General features: G+C 55.9%; 1 protein-coding gene across 3 annotated transcripts in view; it reads left to right on the top strand.

Moving 5' to 3' along the window:
* The first annotated feature begins 1,068 nt into the window (after positions 1-1,068).
* RASSF5 (Ras association domain family member 5) overlaps positions 1,069-18,615 on the top strand; it is a 29,415-nt gene continuing 11,868 nt past the window's right edge. The window contains exons 1-2 of one of the 3 annotated variants that reach the window (XM_053963723.1): positions 1,069-1,396; positions 11,863-11,981. In XM_053963723.1, the coding sequence (XP_053819698.1) occupies positions 1,069-1,396; positions 11,863-11,981 (447 nt within the window). Of the gene's footprint in view, positions 1,397-6,458; positions 6,610-11,862; positions 11,982-15,763; positions 16,108-18,615 lie in introns of those variants that run through there. The other 2 variants (XM_053963725.1, XM_053963724.1) reach the window with 2 other exon arrangements.

Below are 18,615 nucleotides of genomic sequence, written 5' to 3'. Positions count from 1 at the left end.
CTGTGATTCAGAGCCAGTGTTTTAATCCATCCTTCAAATTAGAATCCTTGAAAAGGATTTAGATATCCTCAGCTTATCCTGTCCTCAGGAGTCCACGGGAGACGTCAAATTCAGCTCCCCACAAGCCCGGATTCACCAGCCCAGCTCTGCCCTCCCTGCAGCCTCCTCTCACCTCCCTTCTCTTCCCAAAACGGCAGAAATTGGGGGATAATTCTGTCTGAGTGAACGTGTTTCAAGCCACAACGAGCGAGAGCAGCGGAGCAGTGGTGTCCTGCGTGGCTCAGGGATGTGTCACCCTCCAGCCACGCACCCCGAAGGAGCAGTCGCCCTCCGGCCAGCAGGGAGGGGGTGACAGGGGTGACAGGGACCCTCCCCTGCTCGGTGACACCCCCGGCGCTGGAAGGAGGCGGTCACTCGCAGTGGCAGGGGACACGCAGCGCCAGGTGCGGCCACCCCGAGCCGTGCCCGGGGGAAGGTGTGGCAGCACCGCTGTCCCCAGAGCTGCTGCGCTTCGACATTTGGCCGCGGTATTTTTCCCTTTCACGTTTCCCACAAGCTCGGGAGCCTCAGCTGGGGGAGGGAATTCCTGCGTGTCCCAGCCCTCGGAGCCCGGCTGTCCCTGCAGAGGGGACACGGGCTTTTCACCCACGCGTGACCGTCCTTCTCCCGCGGGGACAGAGCCGCGACACAGCGGCTGCGCTCCCGCAGAAGACGCTGGGGAAAACCGCTGGCTGTGCTTCGTGGGACCCCCCCGGGGAACCCCAGAGCCGCGGGGGTGACGGTCCGGCGGGGACAACCCCCACGCGAGCGGGGATTCCCGGCGAGAGAGCAGCGGGGACATTCCCGGGGCGCGGACGGGGAATGCCGGGGCGAGGAGCGCGTCCACGGGCAAACATCGCGCGGGGGCTGCGAGTGCGAAGCGCCCCGACCCTCGGGGAGGGGGGGTCCCCACGGGAGGGACGCCCCGCGGGGCCGCTCCCGGTGCCACCCCCGCCCTCCCCGCCGTGTCTCCTCCCTCCCGGCCGGTCCAAGGCGCCTGCGCTGCCCCGCGCCCGCCGCTCCGAGCCCATGGCATCCCCGGCCGTGTGGCCGTGCCCCCGCCCGCTGCCGCCCCCCGCGCCCGGCTCCATGCGCCGGCGGCCGCCGGGCCCCGCCGCGACCCCCGCGCCGACGGGCGGCCGCTCCCCGGGGAGCCCCGGCGGGGCCCGGGCTGCGCGGCGGCTGCGGCGGCGCGGGGGAGCCTCGCGGCTGCTGCCCGACGTGCGGAACATCTTCGAGGCGCCGCGGGAGCCCCCCGAGCGCGGCCGCGGCCACCGCTTCGCCCCGCGGCTGCCGCGCCAGGAGTGGTGCGACCTGTGCGGGGAGGCGGTGCGGGAGCGCGCCCTGCGCTGCGACTGTGAGTGCTGGCCCCTGCCCGTCCCCTGCCTGCCCCTCGCTGTCCCCTCGCTGTCCCCTGCCTGCCCCTCGCTGCCCCTCGCTGTCCCCTGCCTGCCCCTCGCTGTCCCCTGCCTGTCCCCTGCCTGCCCCTCGCTGTCCCCTGCCTGTGCCCTGCCTGCCCCTCGCTGTCCCGCACCCCTGCCCTGCCCGCATCCCTTACCCTGCCCGGACTCTGCCCCCCCCGGACCCTCTCCCACCCTTTCCCCCCAGCTCTGCTCCCCTCGGGTCCGGTTTGGGACCTGCCGGGTCCCCCCGGCTGCCCTGGGGGGTCCCGGGGCGCTGCGCGTCGGGAGGGGCCGGGCCGGGGTCTCCGGGTGTGGGTGCGGTGCTGCCGGGCGGGTTTGGAAAATGAAGCTTTTCCAGGAAAGAGGAGACGATCGGCTCATGGGCGGGGTTGGCATCAGCAGCTCGCGGTGAGCAGGGAAGGGTTCGTGTATGTAAAGCTTTACAGCGAGGGGTAAAGTCCTCTAGAATTCGTAATTTTGCCTGAAGCTCTGCCCAAACCCCTGGGTGAGGGAGCTTGTGCCAATGTTCCTGATGAGGGATCCGTGCTGCGCTGCTGCTGCTCGCGCTCTGCAGGAGAGATTCATCCTTCCCCTGTGTGGGAAGGGGCCCGAGGGACCCGAGGGGACCCAGCTGGGGCTGTGCGGTGACACCCGCGCCGCGTCCCCTGTCCCGGCTGCTGCTCCCACTCCCTGGCGAGGTGTGACCCGTGTTAAGTGTTGCGGGAGGGGAAACAAAGAGGTTTTAGCAAAGCTGTGTCACTGATAACTTTGGGATTTGAGCCCTGCTGGCTGTGAAACCGCTCCTGCCCGGCTCAGTCCCTCAGGCTGGGAGAAACTCTTTTGGGATGCAGCTGCTGGGGCTTGAGGGCCTTGAATATTTCCTGGTCGGGGTCAGCTGAGCCTCTCGATTTTTGGCAGAAGGTGTTGTTGCTGATGCCGTTCCCTGCAGGTTTGTGCCCACAACATCACCTGTACCCGTGAGGGTGCCCTCGGTGTGGGTGTGGAGGGCAGGGAGGTGGTGCCGGTGCTAATTTGGGACTGAGCCGCGTCCCTCCGCGGGCTGGGGGCGGGGGACGCGTCGCTGCTCATTTTTGGGGTTGTTTGGGAGGGCTGTGCCAGGCACCAGCCCCACCGGGGCAATTAGTGCCTGGCTCAGCCAGTTCTGGTGCCCAGCTCGGCTTTCCTTAGATCACGAACCCATGAAATGTTTCTGCTGGGGATTTGCGGGGCGGGCAGGGCTCTCGCCGGTGCCTCCCGGTGCCGTTTGGGATGGAGGGCGGTCGGGAGAGGCAGCAGCACCATATGGCCCTGCTGCAGCGCATTAGGGTTTAGCCCTAATGACTGCTGTTAATTAAATGTAACCCAGCCGCCACCACGACGTGACGCGGGGACACGCCGGGGCTGGCACCTTGGCGGAAGGAGGGGGAGGTAAATCTGATTTCTAAGGTGCACCTTTGCTTTCTGCCTGGCATTCCTGATTAATTCCCTCAAAAGCTGCTGAGGGCCAGGTGATTCCCCGGGGCTGGGTGCTCCTGGCATGCAGCAGGAAATGTGTGAATGAGCGTGCTTAAAGAAATACCGAGTTTAAGAGAAATGAGGTTTATTTGAGGGAAAAATCTTTGTCGAGGCTTTTTCACCAGCCCCTGGAAGCTGGGGTCAGGTGCGAGGTGAGGTCCTGGTTTGTGTGCTTTGAAATCCTGACTTTAAGTAGAAACTCACAGAATTTTGTGGTGTTGCGAAATGCTGCATAAATAGCTGTTTTGAGGGACTTCTCCTCTGGCAGGATGTTTTCCATACTTATATTGAAACACATTTTAAATAACTCCATTTCCCTTTTCATTTCAGAGAATTATGCAGACTGTGGGAGTAGTTCTGCCTCAAAAACTCCCCAAACAACCGGGATGGGGGGGAGGGACACTCATATCTGCATTCCCTGTCATCCCAATAGTGATTCCCATTAAAAATGCCTGAGAGCTGCAGACGGGGCGTGCTCTCCCCCTTCGGTGAACATTTATTTTTTTCTTTCTGATGCAGAGCTGCTGCGTGTTTGCTTTTGACTTGCAGCCTGAGGATACCCAGGTTTTTGTTGGTACAGTTCTGGCCTATTTTTATTTACGTCAGATCTGGCTGTGTTTAGTAAAGTGAGAAAGGGACATTTATTTATTTATTTATTTATTTATTTATTATTGTAATTATTTACTGCTCACTCTGGAAAAAAGGAGGTTCAGGGGGACTTTCTCTGATTTTAACCCAGGTCCTGCCCGCGGGTGCTGCAGCTGGGGCTGATGCAGATGTTGCTCGAGGCACGGGAGCCTTTTTCCCCCTGCTTTTATTTGGAATGTTCCAGGCTCTGTGCAGGACAGACATCCCGCATCCTGCTCCCACTGGTGTCAGCGTGAAAGGATGGGGAGGTGGCAATTCGGGAGCGAATCCTACTGGAATTCCCTGAAAATCCTGGTTTCCAGCCTTGGAGGGAATGCGTTTGGGCAGGAGGAGTAGCTGTGCCTTGAACAGCTCCTGCCTAATGCGTGTGGCTTTGTGCTGCTGGCACCTCTCGGAGCTGTCTGTAGTGAAGTAATTCATCTCCGTGTGGGGTGTAAATGTCTGTCCTGCTGCTGGGGGACAGCTTTTCCTGCAGGGAAAAGCGTTTCCAGCGTTTCCCAGCAGGGAGGAGCAGGGTGCAGAGGTGCTGTGGGGTGTTTGGGTGCAGTTGTGGGGTGTCCTGGTGACTCAGGAGGCTTCAAAGCCCTCTGAGTGTTCTGTCAGCCTTTGGGACAGCACAGAAACCAGGCTGGGCTCGGAGCTGGGGCAGCTTCCTGGTGGGAAGGGTTGGGTGGACACCGGGTGGGAATGGCTCGAGTGCTTCCCTGGCTCTTGGTGTCTCTGATAACCGAAAATCAAGTATTTTGATGTTCCTGTTGATAAAATAGCACACTAGTGGCTGAAGGGTTTCCTTGCAAGGAAAGCACCCCGGCTGCCCGTGCTGCCCTGTGGGCAGGGCTGGCGAGGGGCAGCCCTGGAGGGAAACCTCAGAGCGTGTCCAGCACCTCTGCAAAGGCTGTCACACCTGGAGCCAGCTTTTGATCCGCAGGTCTTGCGACACAGATCCAGCTGAGCAAAGCACCTCGGCACCCGGCTGGGCTTTGTGCCTCTGCTCTGGAGCCGCCCCGATCTCGCCGAGCAGCTCGATCTGTGCTCAGGCTCTGCGCTGAATCAGCCCCCGTTTCCTTAAGGAGGCACTTGGTCAAACACCATTTCCTTTCTCATCTGTAGAGCAAACTTCAGTTCTAACGCTGCCGGTTCTCAAGGAGCCGTTTGCTTAAGATAACGAGTTCTGTACCGAGCCCTTCACCGAGCCCAGCCCGGCCTGGCCGAGGCTCTGCTCACACACTGCTGCTCTGAGCACGGTGCTTTTTGTGCCTCCCCTGCCACCACATCCTCCCACACTCAGCGTCGCCACTGTAAACAATAATCGCCGACAGGACCCGCACCACTTTGCATTTCTGTCCCATTTAGCTGATCCAGGCAGATTCCTGAAGCTTTTCCTGCTGCCAGGTGGCTCGGCCAGGTGGGGATGGCGTTTGCCGGGCGGGTGCTGCCGGGCTCGGCTGAGGACGGGGTGGGGTCCGGGGGTGCCTCCCGCCCACCGCGGCTCCCCCAGGCAGGGCGTGCTCTCCTGGGAGGGGATGGAGCTGTGGGGAGGGACGGGGACCTGCCCAGAGCCGTGGGACAGGCTCCTGGGCTGCCTCAGGTCTCCCAGGGTCATGTTTCCTGCTGCGTTCCAGTTCGGTGCCTTGGGAAGGGTTTATGGAGAGAGACGCCAGCCGAGGCTGCAGCCCTCACCTTGCAGGTTGGTTTTTGGGCTTCTCCCTCTGCTTCGTCCCAGGGAAGCTCGGTGGAGTTTGCTGGTCTGGCTGTGGGAAGGAGGGAGGTGCGCGGGGGCTCTCTGGGAAAGCTCCCTGAGAGAGCTCAGAGCTTTTGCTGCTCGGGGTGGGGTTTGGATGGCTGAATTCCATCTTTGTCTCTCCCTGTGTCGTGCAGGGTGCTGGATGCTGTTTGTGAGAGGGGTCCTGAGCAGGGAGGGCTCGGGGAGTGGGTACAAAGTGGCAGATTTCAGGGGCATTGTTAAACTGGTGTTTGTGTCCCACCCCGTCACTTCACACCTGGTACAGCTGTAATTGATCCACCGTGGAATGGTTTGGGTGGGAAGGACCTCAAAACTCATCCCATCTCACCCCTGCCATGGCAGGGACACCTTCCACCGTCCCAGGCTGCTCCCAGCCCCATCCAGCCTGGCCTTGGGCACTGCCAGGGATCCAGGGGCAGCCACAGCTGCTCTGGGCACCCTGTGCCAGGGCCTGCCCACCCTCACAGGGAACAATTCCTGCCCAGTATTTCATCTAAATCTCTCCTCTTTTAGTTTAAAACCATCTCCCTTGTCCTATCACTAAAAAGTCACTCTCCCTCCTTAGAATACTGATCCTGATTTTCATGGATGCTGTGAAAGTCTCTACAAGCCTCTCTTAACTGTGTGCAGAGTTTAAATCAATATTATAAATGTAGTTAATCCCAGTGTGTTCCTTTAGCCTTCGATTAAACACTGGGGGCTTTTTTATGCCTCAAACTTTAAAAGACTGTGGAGAAAAGCAGCAAAGAGAGAAGGGAGGATGCCGGGAAGAGACCTCCCAGCACACGGCCGAGTCCTGCGCTTTCTCTCTCTAATCTCTTCCGTTGGGTTATTTTATCTTATCAAGCAAAAAGCCCCAGAAATAGAAAGTTTTCCATGGCTTACAGGAGATGCACGAGCCCCAAGCTGCGCTCCCTGCTCAGAAAAATAAATAAATAACCCAACCTGTCAGATGGCAGCAGGTTGTAAATGGACAATGTCAGGGCTTTATCTCCGTGGGGGAAAAGGCCTCTCGTGGGAGCAGACACAACTTGCTCCAGTGCCTGCTGTATCCCAGAGCATTCGGGGCTGGAACGTGCCTGGAGAGCTCCTGGCCTCCTCTCCCGAGGATGACGGGCGGGAAGGCGGGAGCAGCCGCTTGTTTTGGGCTTGTAACAAAGAGAATCCGTAAAATCTTCAGGCATTTCCCCAAAGCCAAGCCCTGCTTCACGGGACTGCGCCTGCCGAGGAGGCCCAGCAGGGAGGTGTTGCTGGTTCCAGGTAGGTGCTGCTGGGCTTTGGGGTTTTTGGCTGGGTTTTTGGGGTGTGGGGTTTGCCTGGCCACTGGGATCCTGCCTGGGTGGGCGCGGGGCTGGCACCACACCTGTGGCACCAGGTGGCTTCACCTTCTCCTCCGGCTCCTCTGGCAGGAGCACAGGGTGCTGTCCCACCTGCCACTGCGAAGGGAGGTTTGGGTTTTGTTAAATAATGGCTCCAGAGCAGCTGCCAGCAGCTGGGGTGACACATCTGTCACTGCCAGAGGCTGCAGTGACACAGGGACCTCGCAGAGGGGTGGCTGTCACCGAGGGCGCCTCGTCTGCTCTGGACACACAGAAACAGCCCCTGGGGCTGACCAGTGTTTGCCAACAAATGAACCCAAACCATCTGGTTTGGAGCTAAAACTGGCAAGATGAGACTGCAGTGATGGAGCTGCAGGGCCGGGCTGGAGCAGTGTCCTGGGGGGTTGCAGGAGGACTGAGACCCTTCCCTGGGCTTGCTCGGTGGGTGCTGGTGCCACAGGTCCTGCCCCACCCCTTCTGAGCCTCCTGCTGTCCTGGTGCCACAGGGCCACATCCTGCTGCCACCCCTGAGGTCACCCCAGTGACGTCAGGCACGGGAGGAGCACCTCAGGCTTGCAAAATCCAACCTCAGGTGCAGCCTGCACGTGGGGCTGTGTGAGCCCCTGCAGGATTCCAGAGTTTGGATGGAGGAAATCTCCCTCCTGCCTCGTTGTCCCAGCTCCCAGACACCTGTGGAGCCTCCTTCTCCTCCTGTCCCCATTCCCACTCGGGTCAGGTCGAGCTGGAAGGTGCCCCTGGGGTCTGTGGTACCCTGGGGGTGGGAATGGGAGCACTGGGGTGGGCAGAATGACTGGAGAAACTTCCCTGGGAGGGTGGGGAGGCCCTGGCACATCCCTGGAAGTGTCCCAGGCCAGGCTGGAGCCGCCTGGGATAGAGGAACTTTAAGGTCCCTTCCAACCCAAACCATTCTAGGACTGCAGTCCTGTGTTTAGGCACTGAGATGGGCATTTATATGGGACTGGTTTGCCCATTTTATCCCCCTGAGTGACTTTACCTGTGGAGAAAGGGAAATTCCCTTCAGCCACCAAAGCTTTTCACAGTATCATGAACTTCCTTTTTCTCTTTTTTTTTTTTTAAAGAAACTCCATTTCCAAGTGCTCCATTGTTTGACTGGAATGGAAATTATCTTAAAGCCTAAGTGGAGGCATCCTGCTCCTCTTGGCAAACTGGTCACGTGCCTGCTTCCTAAAGCTGTGCAGGGCTTCTAAAATTAGCGTTTCCCAGCGGATCCCCAGTGATTAGGTCTGTTAATAGGTGACGGTGACTAAGGAGGTGTCACACTTTAATCCCACAAAGAAATGCCACAATGGGCCTGACCCGGAGGAAGTGCTTTAGGAATTGGCATTTCTGTGGTGCAAATTACCTGTGTCAGACCTTTGGCTGCCTTTGCCCCTCCTGCTGGAGCTGCCCAAATGTAAAAATCAGGGCCCACGTGGGCAGAGGGGACGTTGTGGTGGTGGCAGATGCTCAGGTGAAGCCACAGCTGGAGCATTCTCCAGCTGGCAGCTCCAGCAAAGACTTGGCCAATGTCGCCCATGAAAAGGCTGTTCCAGTTGCTGGAAAGGTCATGCATTAAATTACTGTGTAACTGCAGCTTATCTCTAATTAAAAAAAAAAAAAAAAAAAAAAAAAAAAAAAGCCGAATCTCCCTGCTTTTCCCCCAGGCTTACTTGAGACAACTGACTTGGAAGAGGAGGATGACAGACAGCTCACGCCAGATGAATGTTAAATGATAAATGATTTCCCTGTTCCCCCTGGAGATTGATGTTTCCCCCCTCAGGCACCAGCTCCCAGCAGTGCTTCAGCTCCTCTCATTCATTCTCAGGCCCTGGAGAATTCACCAGAGCTGAGCAGAAATCAGTTTCCAGAGCAAACATGGGATATTCCTTTGCTTTCCTGCAAGGGCCAGACATTCAAAATCAATGACCCAAATGCTACAGAAAAAAAAAAAAAAAAAAAAAAAAAAAAAAAAAAAAAAAAAAAAAAAAAAAAGAAAAGGAAAGAGAAAAAAGATGTGTATTTAAAATAAAAGTTCAGTGGCTCTTAGCAAGGCCATGGGGCTGGTGCAGGGACAGGCACTCACACCCCTCTCTGAGCCAACTCTCTTGCCTTGCTTTTAGGATATAATTATTTTTTTCCAGGTTGGTGACCGCTCTGGAATTTTGGGCAGTGTAGAAAGTAAATTTAGGGGTGTTTGTACGGCAGTTAAAAATTAAAAGGCTCAGGTGGGCCGTTAAAGTGGAAGCAGGTTGTTCACTGCAGCCAGGAGGGTCTGGAGGAGTTGGGGGTTGCAGGAGCGATGGCCACGAATTTGGGATAACTGGAGGTGGCTGTGCCAAACGTGCCCCCCCTGCAGCTGGGGGTGAGCAGGACCCTGTGCCTGAAGGGGTTAAAGCTGGTCCGTGCATGAACGGGTTAATGTCTGGCACTGGGTCAGCATCCAAAGCAAGCAGCTACAGGAATGCCTTGGTGCACCTGGGGACAGGAGGTGTCAGCCTCTGCTGGGCTGGGATGTGTCCCTGCCTCTGCAGGGGTGGATCTGGGGCTGCTGGCACGTCCACGCCTCTGTCACCACAGCTGAAGTTCTCGTGTCAGGCCCGGGCCCAGAGCAGCTGGGGCTGCCCCTGGATCCCTGGCAGTGCCCAAGGCCAGGCTGGACAGGGCTGGGAGCAGCCTGGGACGGTGGAACTGGATGATCTTTAATGTCCCTCCCAACCCAAACCCTTCTGTGATATTTAGTGACCTGAAACAGTCTGACATCTGTCCAGTACAAAGGTACTTCCCAGCGGTGCGAGGTTGTGGGAAATGGATTTATAGAAAAAATTTCAGAGTTTAACAAAAAGTTCACATAGTGTGTATCTGTAGGTAAACTCTGAGATAAAAAATGTTGACTTAGAAATGTTATAGAATAAGACAAACATTGTTGAGAGAGAAATTGAACTAGAAATAAATTTCAAAGGATAGCTTGACAAATAGGGCTAGATATTTTAGAGAAATAGAACTATGAAATATATGGTCCTACTATATCATAAAACTACTTAAGTCTTACTTAAGTAGTAAGATTTATGAGGAGTAATTTTAGATAATTAGTTTTAAGGTATTTATAGCACAGTGAGGTAAAAGCTGATAGGCCAAGAAATGTTTATAGTGTTTTGTAAGCAGGAAATAGTTGGCTTCTGATTGTGATGGTGTGAATTTTAACACCTGCATTGCCTCACCCTTCCCATGAGACTGCAAATGGAATAAAAGTTTTAAAACACCTCTCAGGTGCCCCATCTGTGGGTCAGGAAAGGCTATAGCCCGACAGGAGGTGCAGGATCCTTTCCCCGTGCACTGGCCAGGCTGTTGCTGCAGGTGGCACCTGCCAGGAGCAGAGCTTCGGTGCGCTCTGAGGATTTCCCATCCTCTTTGTGTCCGGGAGGCAGCGGGGCACGCTGCAGGAACGCGGCTCGTGCTGCTGCGCTGCACCCAGGAGCCGAGCAGAGCTCTGCATGGGGAGAGGCGTGGGAGCGGCTCGGGCTCTGCGTGAGGCCTTCTGGTGCCTCTCCTCACCGGCAGGGGTGAGCCTGAACGGGGACACGTGTGTCAAAGGGACACGTGTGTCAAAGGGAACATGTGTGTTAAAGGGGACATGTGCCTGAACGGGGACATGTGTGTCAAAGGGACACGTGTGTCAAAGGGACACGTGTGTCAAAGGGACACGTGTGTCAAAGGGAACATGTGTGTTAAAGGGGACATGTGCCTGAACGGGGACACGTGTGTCAAAGGGACACGTGTGTCAAAGGGGACATGTGTGTCAAAGGGGATATGAGCCTGAACGGGGACACGTGTGTTAAAGGGACACGTGTGTCAAAGGGACACGTGTGTCAAAGGGAACATGTGTGTTAAAGGGGACATGTGCCTGAACGGGGACACGTGTGTCAAAGGGACACGTGTGTCAAAGGGGACATGTGTGTCAAAGGGGATATGAGCCTGAACGGGGACACGTGTGTTAAAGGGACACGTGTGTCAAAGGGACACGTGTGTCAAAGGGACACGTGTGTCAAAGGGAACATGTGTGTTAAAGGGGACATGTGCCTGAACGGGGACACGTGTGTCAAAGGGACACGTGTGTCAAAGGGAACATGTGTGTTAAAGGGGATATGAGCCTGAACGGGGACACGTGTGTCAAAGGGACACGTGTGTCAAAGGGACACGTGTGTCAAAGGGACACGTGTGTCAAAGGGAACATGTGTGTTAAAGGGGACATGTGCCTGAACGGGGACACGTGTGTCAAAGGGACACGTGTGTCAAAGGGACACGTGTGTCAAAGGGGACATGTGTGTCAAAGGGAACATGTGTGTTAAAGAGACACGTGTGTCAAAGGGACGCGTGTGTCAAAGGGACATGTGTGTTAAAGGGGACACGTGTGTTAAAGAGACACGTGTGTTAAAGGGGACACATGTGTTAAAGGGACACGTGTGTTAAAGGGACATGTGTGTTAAAGGGACACATGTTAAAGGGGACATGTGTGTTAAAAGGGACATGTGTGTTAAAGGGGACATGTGTTAAAAGGGATGTATGTGTCAAAAGGGACATGTTTGTTAAAGGGGACATGTGTGTTAAAGGGGACATGTGTGTCAAAGGGACACGTGTATTAAAGGGACATGTGTGTTAAAGGGACACATGTTAAAGGGGATATGTGCCTGAACCGGGACCTGTGTGTTAAAGGGACACGTGTGTTAAAGGGGACACGTGAGTTAAAAGGACACGTGTGTTAAAGGGGACACGTGTGTTAAAAGGGACCTGTGTGTTAAAGAGACCCGTGTGTTAAAAGGAACACGTGTGTTAAAAGGGACGCGTGTGTTAAAGGGGACACGTGTGTTAAAGGGACACGTGTGTTAAAGGGGACATGTGTGTTAAAGGGGACATGTGCCTGAACAGGGACACGTGTGTCAAAGGGACACGTGTGTTAAAAGGGACACGTGTGTTAAAAGGAACACGTGTGTTAAAGGGGACACGTGTGTTAAAGGGGACACGTGTGTTAAAGGTGACACGAGCCCGCTCCAGCTCTGCCCATTCTGGAATCCCCCTACTGCAATCCAGTCCCTTCCGTGCTCCCCGCAGTGTCCCCCAGCCCCAGCGGCAGCTCACGCTCACCGGGTGCCTCACGCTGTCCTTTCTGTCCCTGCAGACTGCAGGTACACGTGTCACCAGGAGTGCTGCAGCCTCATCCAGCTGGATTGTCGCCGGCCGGGCCAGTGCCAGAGCCAGCTGTCCCCAGAGAGCACCTTCGTGCCACCCTGCAGCCAGGTACGTGGGGAGGGGTCTCTGGGGGGGCACAGCCCCGTGGTGACCTGCAGAGAGCTGATTTCCTGCTCCCAGGGGGTTTTCCAGGAGGGAACGCTCCTCAGAGCTCAGCCCTGAGTGTCACTGAGGTGTCACCGAGGTGTCACCTGCAGCCCGGGAGCGTGTGCCCTGCCTGGGTGGGTGTGGAGTGGCAGGAGGAGGTTGGCAACGTGGGCATCGCCCTCCTCCCTCCCTCCCTGCAGAGGTGCGTGTGGAGCTCTTGTCGTGTTCAAACTGACAGAACAAGAGGACACAGCCTCAAGTGACGTCAGGGAAGGCACAGGTTGGATATTAGGAAAAAAATTTTCACCAAAAGAATAATAAAGTACTGGAATTGTCTTCCCAGGGAGGTGGTGGAATCACCATCTCTGGATGTGTTAAAAAAAGACTGGACATGGCACTTGGTGCTGTGCTCTAGTTGAGGTGTGAGGGCATAGGTTGGACCTGATGATCTTAGAGGTCTCTTCCAACCTCATGATTCTGTGATTCTGTAAAGCGTCGCTATTAGCTGAGCTGCTGTCACCTGAGCTGCTGTCACCTGCCGTGGCACCAAGCCCCACACGGGCCAAGTGCCAGTGCCACTCTTGGGATGGGTTTGGGGATTGATTGTCCCAGCACGGGGTGCACAGTGCCTGGCCATCGGCAGCTGAGATGCATTTCCCAGGGCACGAGCGTGGATCTCCAAGGAGTGCTGGCTGCCAGCCTTGCTTTGAGAGTTTCAGTAGTCCCGGGGGATGGAGACTCTTCAATCCCTGTTAGGACCTGCAGTAATCCCAGGCTTAGTCCGGAAGGCTCAGCTTTGCTTTAATCCCCCCGGGGTCCTGCAGTGTCTGGGGCTCCTGCGTGGGTGGCACAGGTTGCAGGGCCAGGGAGGCTCTCAGCAGGGAGGATGAGATGGGAGAAGCTTAAGGCATGGCTGGGAGACCTGCCCGGAGTGGATGTGGCTGGGATGGAGCCTTTTCAAACATTTTGGAAATGTTTGGAACAGCTCTGCAGGGAGGTGGTGGAGTCACCAGGCCTCCAAGTGTTCAAAACATGAGTGGATGTGGCTCTTTGTGATCTGGCCTGGTGGGTGTGGTGGGATTCAGTCAAAGGGCTTTTCCAGCCTTGATGATTCTGTGATTGTGTATTGTCTCCCTCATTACAACCCCCTGTTTATGCCCCTCTTTGTGGAGGACCCTGATGTGCTCGTGCAGAACTTTTGCACTTGCACTTTTCCAAAGGCAAACGTAGGGTTTCTGTTTGGTGTGTGGGGTTTGGTTTTCATCCATCCTTTGCTGGGCAGCTGCTGCTCAGAATAAAATGATCAGGAGGGATCTGAAGTGGGATGGGATTGATCTCCTTAAGTAATGCATTACAAAAGGGCTCAGAGTGGGTTCTCCACTCCAGGTGTTTGAAGGTAAATTTGTGTGTGGTTACCTCTCCTTTGGATGTCACTGGGCTTCCCCCAGCAATGCTGGGCTCTTGGGAAAAAATGAGAAAGGCTCGTTTCATCTTCAGGGCCATCACCCCAGCCAGGGTTATTGATGGGCCTAATAACAAACAGGGAGCCTGTGCTTCGTGGCCATCCATCACCCTGCCACGGCCCTGGTGTCACCCTGGGGAGGGGAGGCATCCTGTGCCAAGGAAACCAAAGTGTCTCTGCAATTCCAGCAGCAGGCAGAAATCCATCAGCCCATCCCAAAGGCCCGGCTGGGGATTGCACCTCGGAATCCTCAGGGCAGCAAAGCCCTGCCTGGGGTCACTGTGCTGGGGCTGTGGGGGCTGATCTGAGGGTTAATGAGGGTAAATGGCTGCAGGAAAGCTCCATATTCCTTATGGATAATGGGTAATCAGGGAAAAATCATCGCCAGGTTTGCTTGATCTGAGCACGCAGCCAAGTTCCTGGAGGGTTTCTGTTGGTCAGGCAGGTTTTGCTGCTGGAAAGGAGGAAGATGGAGGGAAAATTATGTCAATATTCCAATAGGAGATTAACAGGATGCCTGAATACACTGGCAGGAGGGAAAGAGGCCTGAAAACACACAACAAGAATTAAATAGCTGGCATAATTGGAAGTCATTAATTCATATTATCAAAATTAAGCGAAGTGGAACCATCAGAGAAATAACTATTTTAATATCACCTATTTAAGGACTGTTACCATGTAATACCAAGCATTAATAAATTGGGCTTTGATCCAGTTAAGTATTTAGGAGTGTTTTACATTTGGGTCCCAGATCAGCCTCCCAGAGTGACATCCAGACCCTGCTGAAGCTGCCAAAAACCTCTGCTGGTCTTGGCAGCACCAGGAGTCTGCTCCCTGGACCTGGCAGGGCTGGTTGTGTGCTGTGAACTGGTGCAGGGCACGGGCTCAGTGGGGATTTGGGGGGCTGATGTGCAGGTAACCATTACGTGGAGCTGCTGCCGAACAAAGGGGTCAAAGCTCTTTGGTTTATTTGGCTTTGTTGTGTTTTTTTATGGAGCTGATGTCCCAAGCAGGTGGGCTGCAGGGAATAAATGAGGGATTCTTGGAGAATCCAGAGGTTGCACCCTGGTTCCACTGGGAAACTTCTGGGCTAAGGCTTCACAGAAGACCCCAGTCCTGCTGCTCCCAACCCTCACGTTCTGCTGGTGTTGCACATGCTCAATTTAAGGCTCTTTCTCCTCTAAATTTATCCCTGTGGAGCAGAGGGGGCTGTGCTGCTGCAGGAACGCGCTGCTGCCGTAAGAACGTGGCTTATTTATTCCCTCTGTAAATAAGGCACTTGGATCCTTGCCTTCCTCTTTCTGAGATGCAGATGTTGCCAGTCTTTCCATCTACATCCCCATTTGTATTCACGGGATGCTGCTGTGGTGGGCACGGAGCTCTCTAAGCTTTGTAGCAATTGAAGTTCTTCAACAGATACAGCTGGAAGGGTTTGGAGCAACATCTGCAATCTGTCAGGAGGAGAGGTTTTGGTGCTGGATGGTGGCTTGTGGGAAGGTCTTGGAGCCCTGGAGGAGCAAGTTGAGATACTGGGAAGAAATTCCTCCCTGTGAGGGTGGGCAGGCCCTGGCACAGGGTGCCCAGAGCAGCTGTGGCTGCCCCTGGATCCCTGGGATGTCCAAGGCCAGGCTGGACGGGGTTTGGAGCAGCCTGGGACAGTGGAAGGTGCCCCTGCCTGTGGCATCCTGTGGGGAGCAGAGCCCTTCCCCTGCCCAGCCCCACAAATGCCTGTGATCTCCACCAAGCAGGAAGGTCACGGCTGCTGTAAAAGCAGCACCCAGGAGCTGAAGCTTTTTCCTGGGCTGCAGTCGAAGCTGCCTCAGTCTGGGTGCTGAAATTACTCCTGCTGCTCTGAAATCAGCTGCAGCACGGAGAGGCACCCATTTGTGATGGCCAGGGGCTCCTGGCACCACGAGAGGGTCTGAGCTGCCTCCCCCCTTCCCCACCACCCCGATTCCCTCAGGTGGTGCCACGGCAGCTCCCGGGGATGCTCCAGCAGGCACGGAGCAGCCCGCAGCCCCCCGTGGCAGCGCGTTTTGGCTCTCCGAGGTGCTGCCAGGGGTCCCCAGGGGCCAGGGCCAAGCCCAGCACCTCGGCTGCGAGCGGGGCGAGAAACTCTGCAAGAGGAAGTGGCCGGGCTGCGGCAGTGCGAGGCGAGGGCAGGAAGGGGAGGCGATGCTGCTGCTGCTGCTGCTGCTGCGCGGGCACCCCCGGGAGCGGCGAGCGGAGCGGCAGCGAACCGGGAGCTCTGCCCCTTCCATGCTGCCCCAGCGCCGCTGCGCAGGGAGGCGGGTGCAGGAGGCGAGGCAAGGGAAGGGTTACCCGGCACGGCTGCCTGGGAAGCAGGAATAGCTGGGCAGGATGAGCAGAAGGAGCTACTGCAGATAAGCGGCGAGCCGGGGATGTGAGCGCGGGGCTCGCCGGAGCCGCAGCGGGGACCCCGATGGTCGCCGGCCCCCCGAGCCCCCCGGCTCGCCCGCAGCCCCTCGCCTCTGCCCGGCTCCCATGACCATCGGCAGCAGCATGAGCAGCGGCTACTGCAGCTTGGATGAAGACCTCGAGGATTGCTTTTTCACGGCCAAAACCTCGTTCTTCCGCAGCGCGCAGAGCAAGGTCCCTGCCAAGGTAACGCAACTCGTGCGCAGCGCTGGGGGATGCCGGGGCTGCCGCACGTTTGGCTGCGGGTGCCGCCAAAAATGAGCCGGGGCAGGGGTCAGGGCAGAGCTGCCGGCCACGAGGGGCTTCTGCCCTCTCCTCTGCGGGGTCTGCACCGCTGCGGGTTTTTCTCAGCCTTTTCCACGCCGGGTTTCCCCGTTGCCCGGGGATCCACGCCGGAGGAGCCGGCTCTCGGTGTGATTTTTCGGCTTTAGGTGAAATCCTTTCTAGGCAGCTGTCAGCCACGGGTCAGGCTCCCCGGCGGAGAGATGTGCTTTGGCCTTGCAGAATCTGCGTCGTGGGTGAAAATTGCACCTCTGGGGTGGATGGGAAAGTTCAGGGCAGAATTAATCTGTGAGCTGATCAACACGGTGATGAACGTGGTCCTTTTCTGGGAGCCTGGGGCTGTGTGTGCCTGCCTTGGAGAAGGACAGAGGGTTTGGCTGGGCAGTGTTTCACCCAGCATGAGATTTGTGTCTCAGCAACGTTGACAACACGTTGACAACGTTGAAAACACTGTTTCTCAATGTCTATTAAAAAAAATTTAGATCCTTGTAATGAACTTTGGGGCCCCAGCTAGAGCTGAGCATAAAAGGAGAAGGTGCTGCTGCAGAAGTGGGAGTTTCACATGGGAACGAGAGCCCTGCAGCACCCAGAGATCAAATCTGGCCCAGGGAGCAGCTTTTTCCACTTAAAATCTTCCTGTAAAACCACCAGCACCGACGTGCTCCTGTTCAGCCTCTGCTGTATTTGCACCTGAGGCTGCAGAGCTGCGACTCTCAGCAGGTGCTTTGGGGTTCAGCTTCCTGCAGCAGCTCCAAGGGCTCTCCTTGGGCAGGGGGGCTGCTCTGGAGGGGGAGCTTCAGTCAGCTGGGAATTTTATTGGATTTCCCTGCAGAAATGGTTTAAGATGGGATATTCCCCGCTAGCCAGCAGCTCCCTCTCACTATGATTAACCGACACGTACTGCTGGTTTTTAAATGTCATTTGATGATTCATTTGTGTAGGAGATGGAGGAGATTGGGGTGCTGGTGCAGCCAGAGCTGCTGTGTTTGAGCCAGGGCACTGCAGATCCTGGGGGACCTCTGGAAATCAGCCTGGGGCTGTTGCTGTTTGGGGTTTCTCCCTCTCAGAGGGGTCAGGGGCTGCTGCAGCCCCTTTTTGCCCAACTCCTCACCTGGATGTGACCAGTGTGGGTGGCAGAGCTCAGGCTGCCAGAGAAGATGGAGACTTTCAGGGGTTTGGTGTTGTGGGGAGGAAATGGTTCCTGTGCATGAAAAAAAGAAAAAAAAAAACAAAACCCACACGCACTAAACGTACTGCTGAGCCCAACTGGTGTTGTGTAATGGGCCTGTGTGAGGAGGTGGATTCTCACTGAGGTGGAAAACACGCTCTGGCCTTGGTGGAGGAAGATTCTGGGAGGGTTCATGGCTTGTTTGGGGTTGGTGGTGGTGCAGGTCCTGCAGGAGGAAGAGGTGGTGGTGGACACTGAGGAGGTGGTTGACATCTCTCTTGGATTTTGATTCAGTCCCTGTCCTCTCTTTTTAACTTGACACCTTATTAAAGTGGTAATTATTGAATGTGGAACATTTCCAGTCCTGCAAGAGCTGTAGTGACAACAGCTCTGTTTTTCACCACCTGCTCCTGGCCACAGGGTGAAAACATCAGCTGAGACCCCAGAGTGAGTTATGCTGGTGGATGTGTTTGGGCGTGGTGCTGATTGTCCATCCTGGGGTGCCCTGGAGTGATTCCTGAGCCCAGGGCAGGGCTGGCAGCAGGGCAGGGCCTGCTCTGGGCAGGAGGAAGATAAATATGGATAACTTAGGGATACAGGTCCTGAAAGACACAGGAAACATCTCTGGGGACGAAAGGAGGTGTGGGTGGGTAGGAGGGGACACACAGGCCACTGCATGGCACTTACTGGAGTGGGATTGGATTTTAGGATTACAGAAACCATTTTTCTGATTGAAACTACTGTATTAGTCTGAAGAGCCTCTTTCTAGGAATGCTGTAATTCCTTTTTATTTTCAGAACCATCAGCAAAATCACTCTTCATTAGCAAAGAGCTGGTTTAGATCTCAGATGTGACCTCATCCCTGGAGATCCATTACTTTGCATTTTTGGGCCTCTCCAGCTGAATGGCTTCAGTGGCTTCTGCCTGATTGCTTAAAACTCTGCAAAATTGCTCTTGGAGTCCTGCATCAGTGGCTGATGAGTGAGAGGGAAGGGGGCAAGGGAATGTCCAGGGATGGGAAGCACAGGAGGGGCAGAACCCAAGCAAGGCTGGATGAACCCAGCCTTGCCCCATAATCCCAGAGCTGGCTGGTGCTCAGGGCAGGTTTGTGGGGTGCAGGGAACCAGCTGGGGCTGGGTGGGCAGCCTGGGCATGGCCAGCCTGCTGCAATGCAGAGCAGCTCCAGCCTGGACCCCCCTGAGATGCAGCTCCCTGTGAGGACCTTGTCAGCTCTCAGTGCTGAG

The sequence above is a fragment of the Vidua chalybeata genome, chromosome 24 (assembly GCF_026979565.1).
Source record: "Vidua chalybeata isolate OUT-0048 chromosome 24, bVidCha1 merged haplotype, whole genome shotgun sequence".
In the NCBI taxonomy this organism is placed as follows: domain Eukaryota; kingdom Metazoa; phylum Chordata; class Aves; order Passeriformes; family Viduidae; genus Vidua; species Vidua chalybeata.
This window is presented reverse-complemented; position numbering and strand designations above follow the sequence as displayed.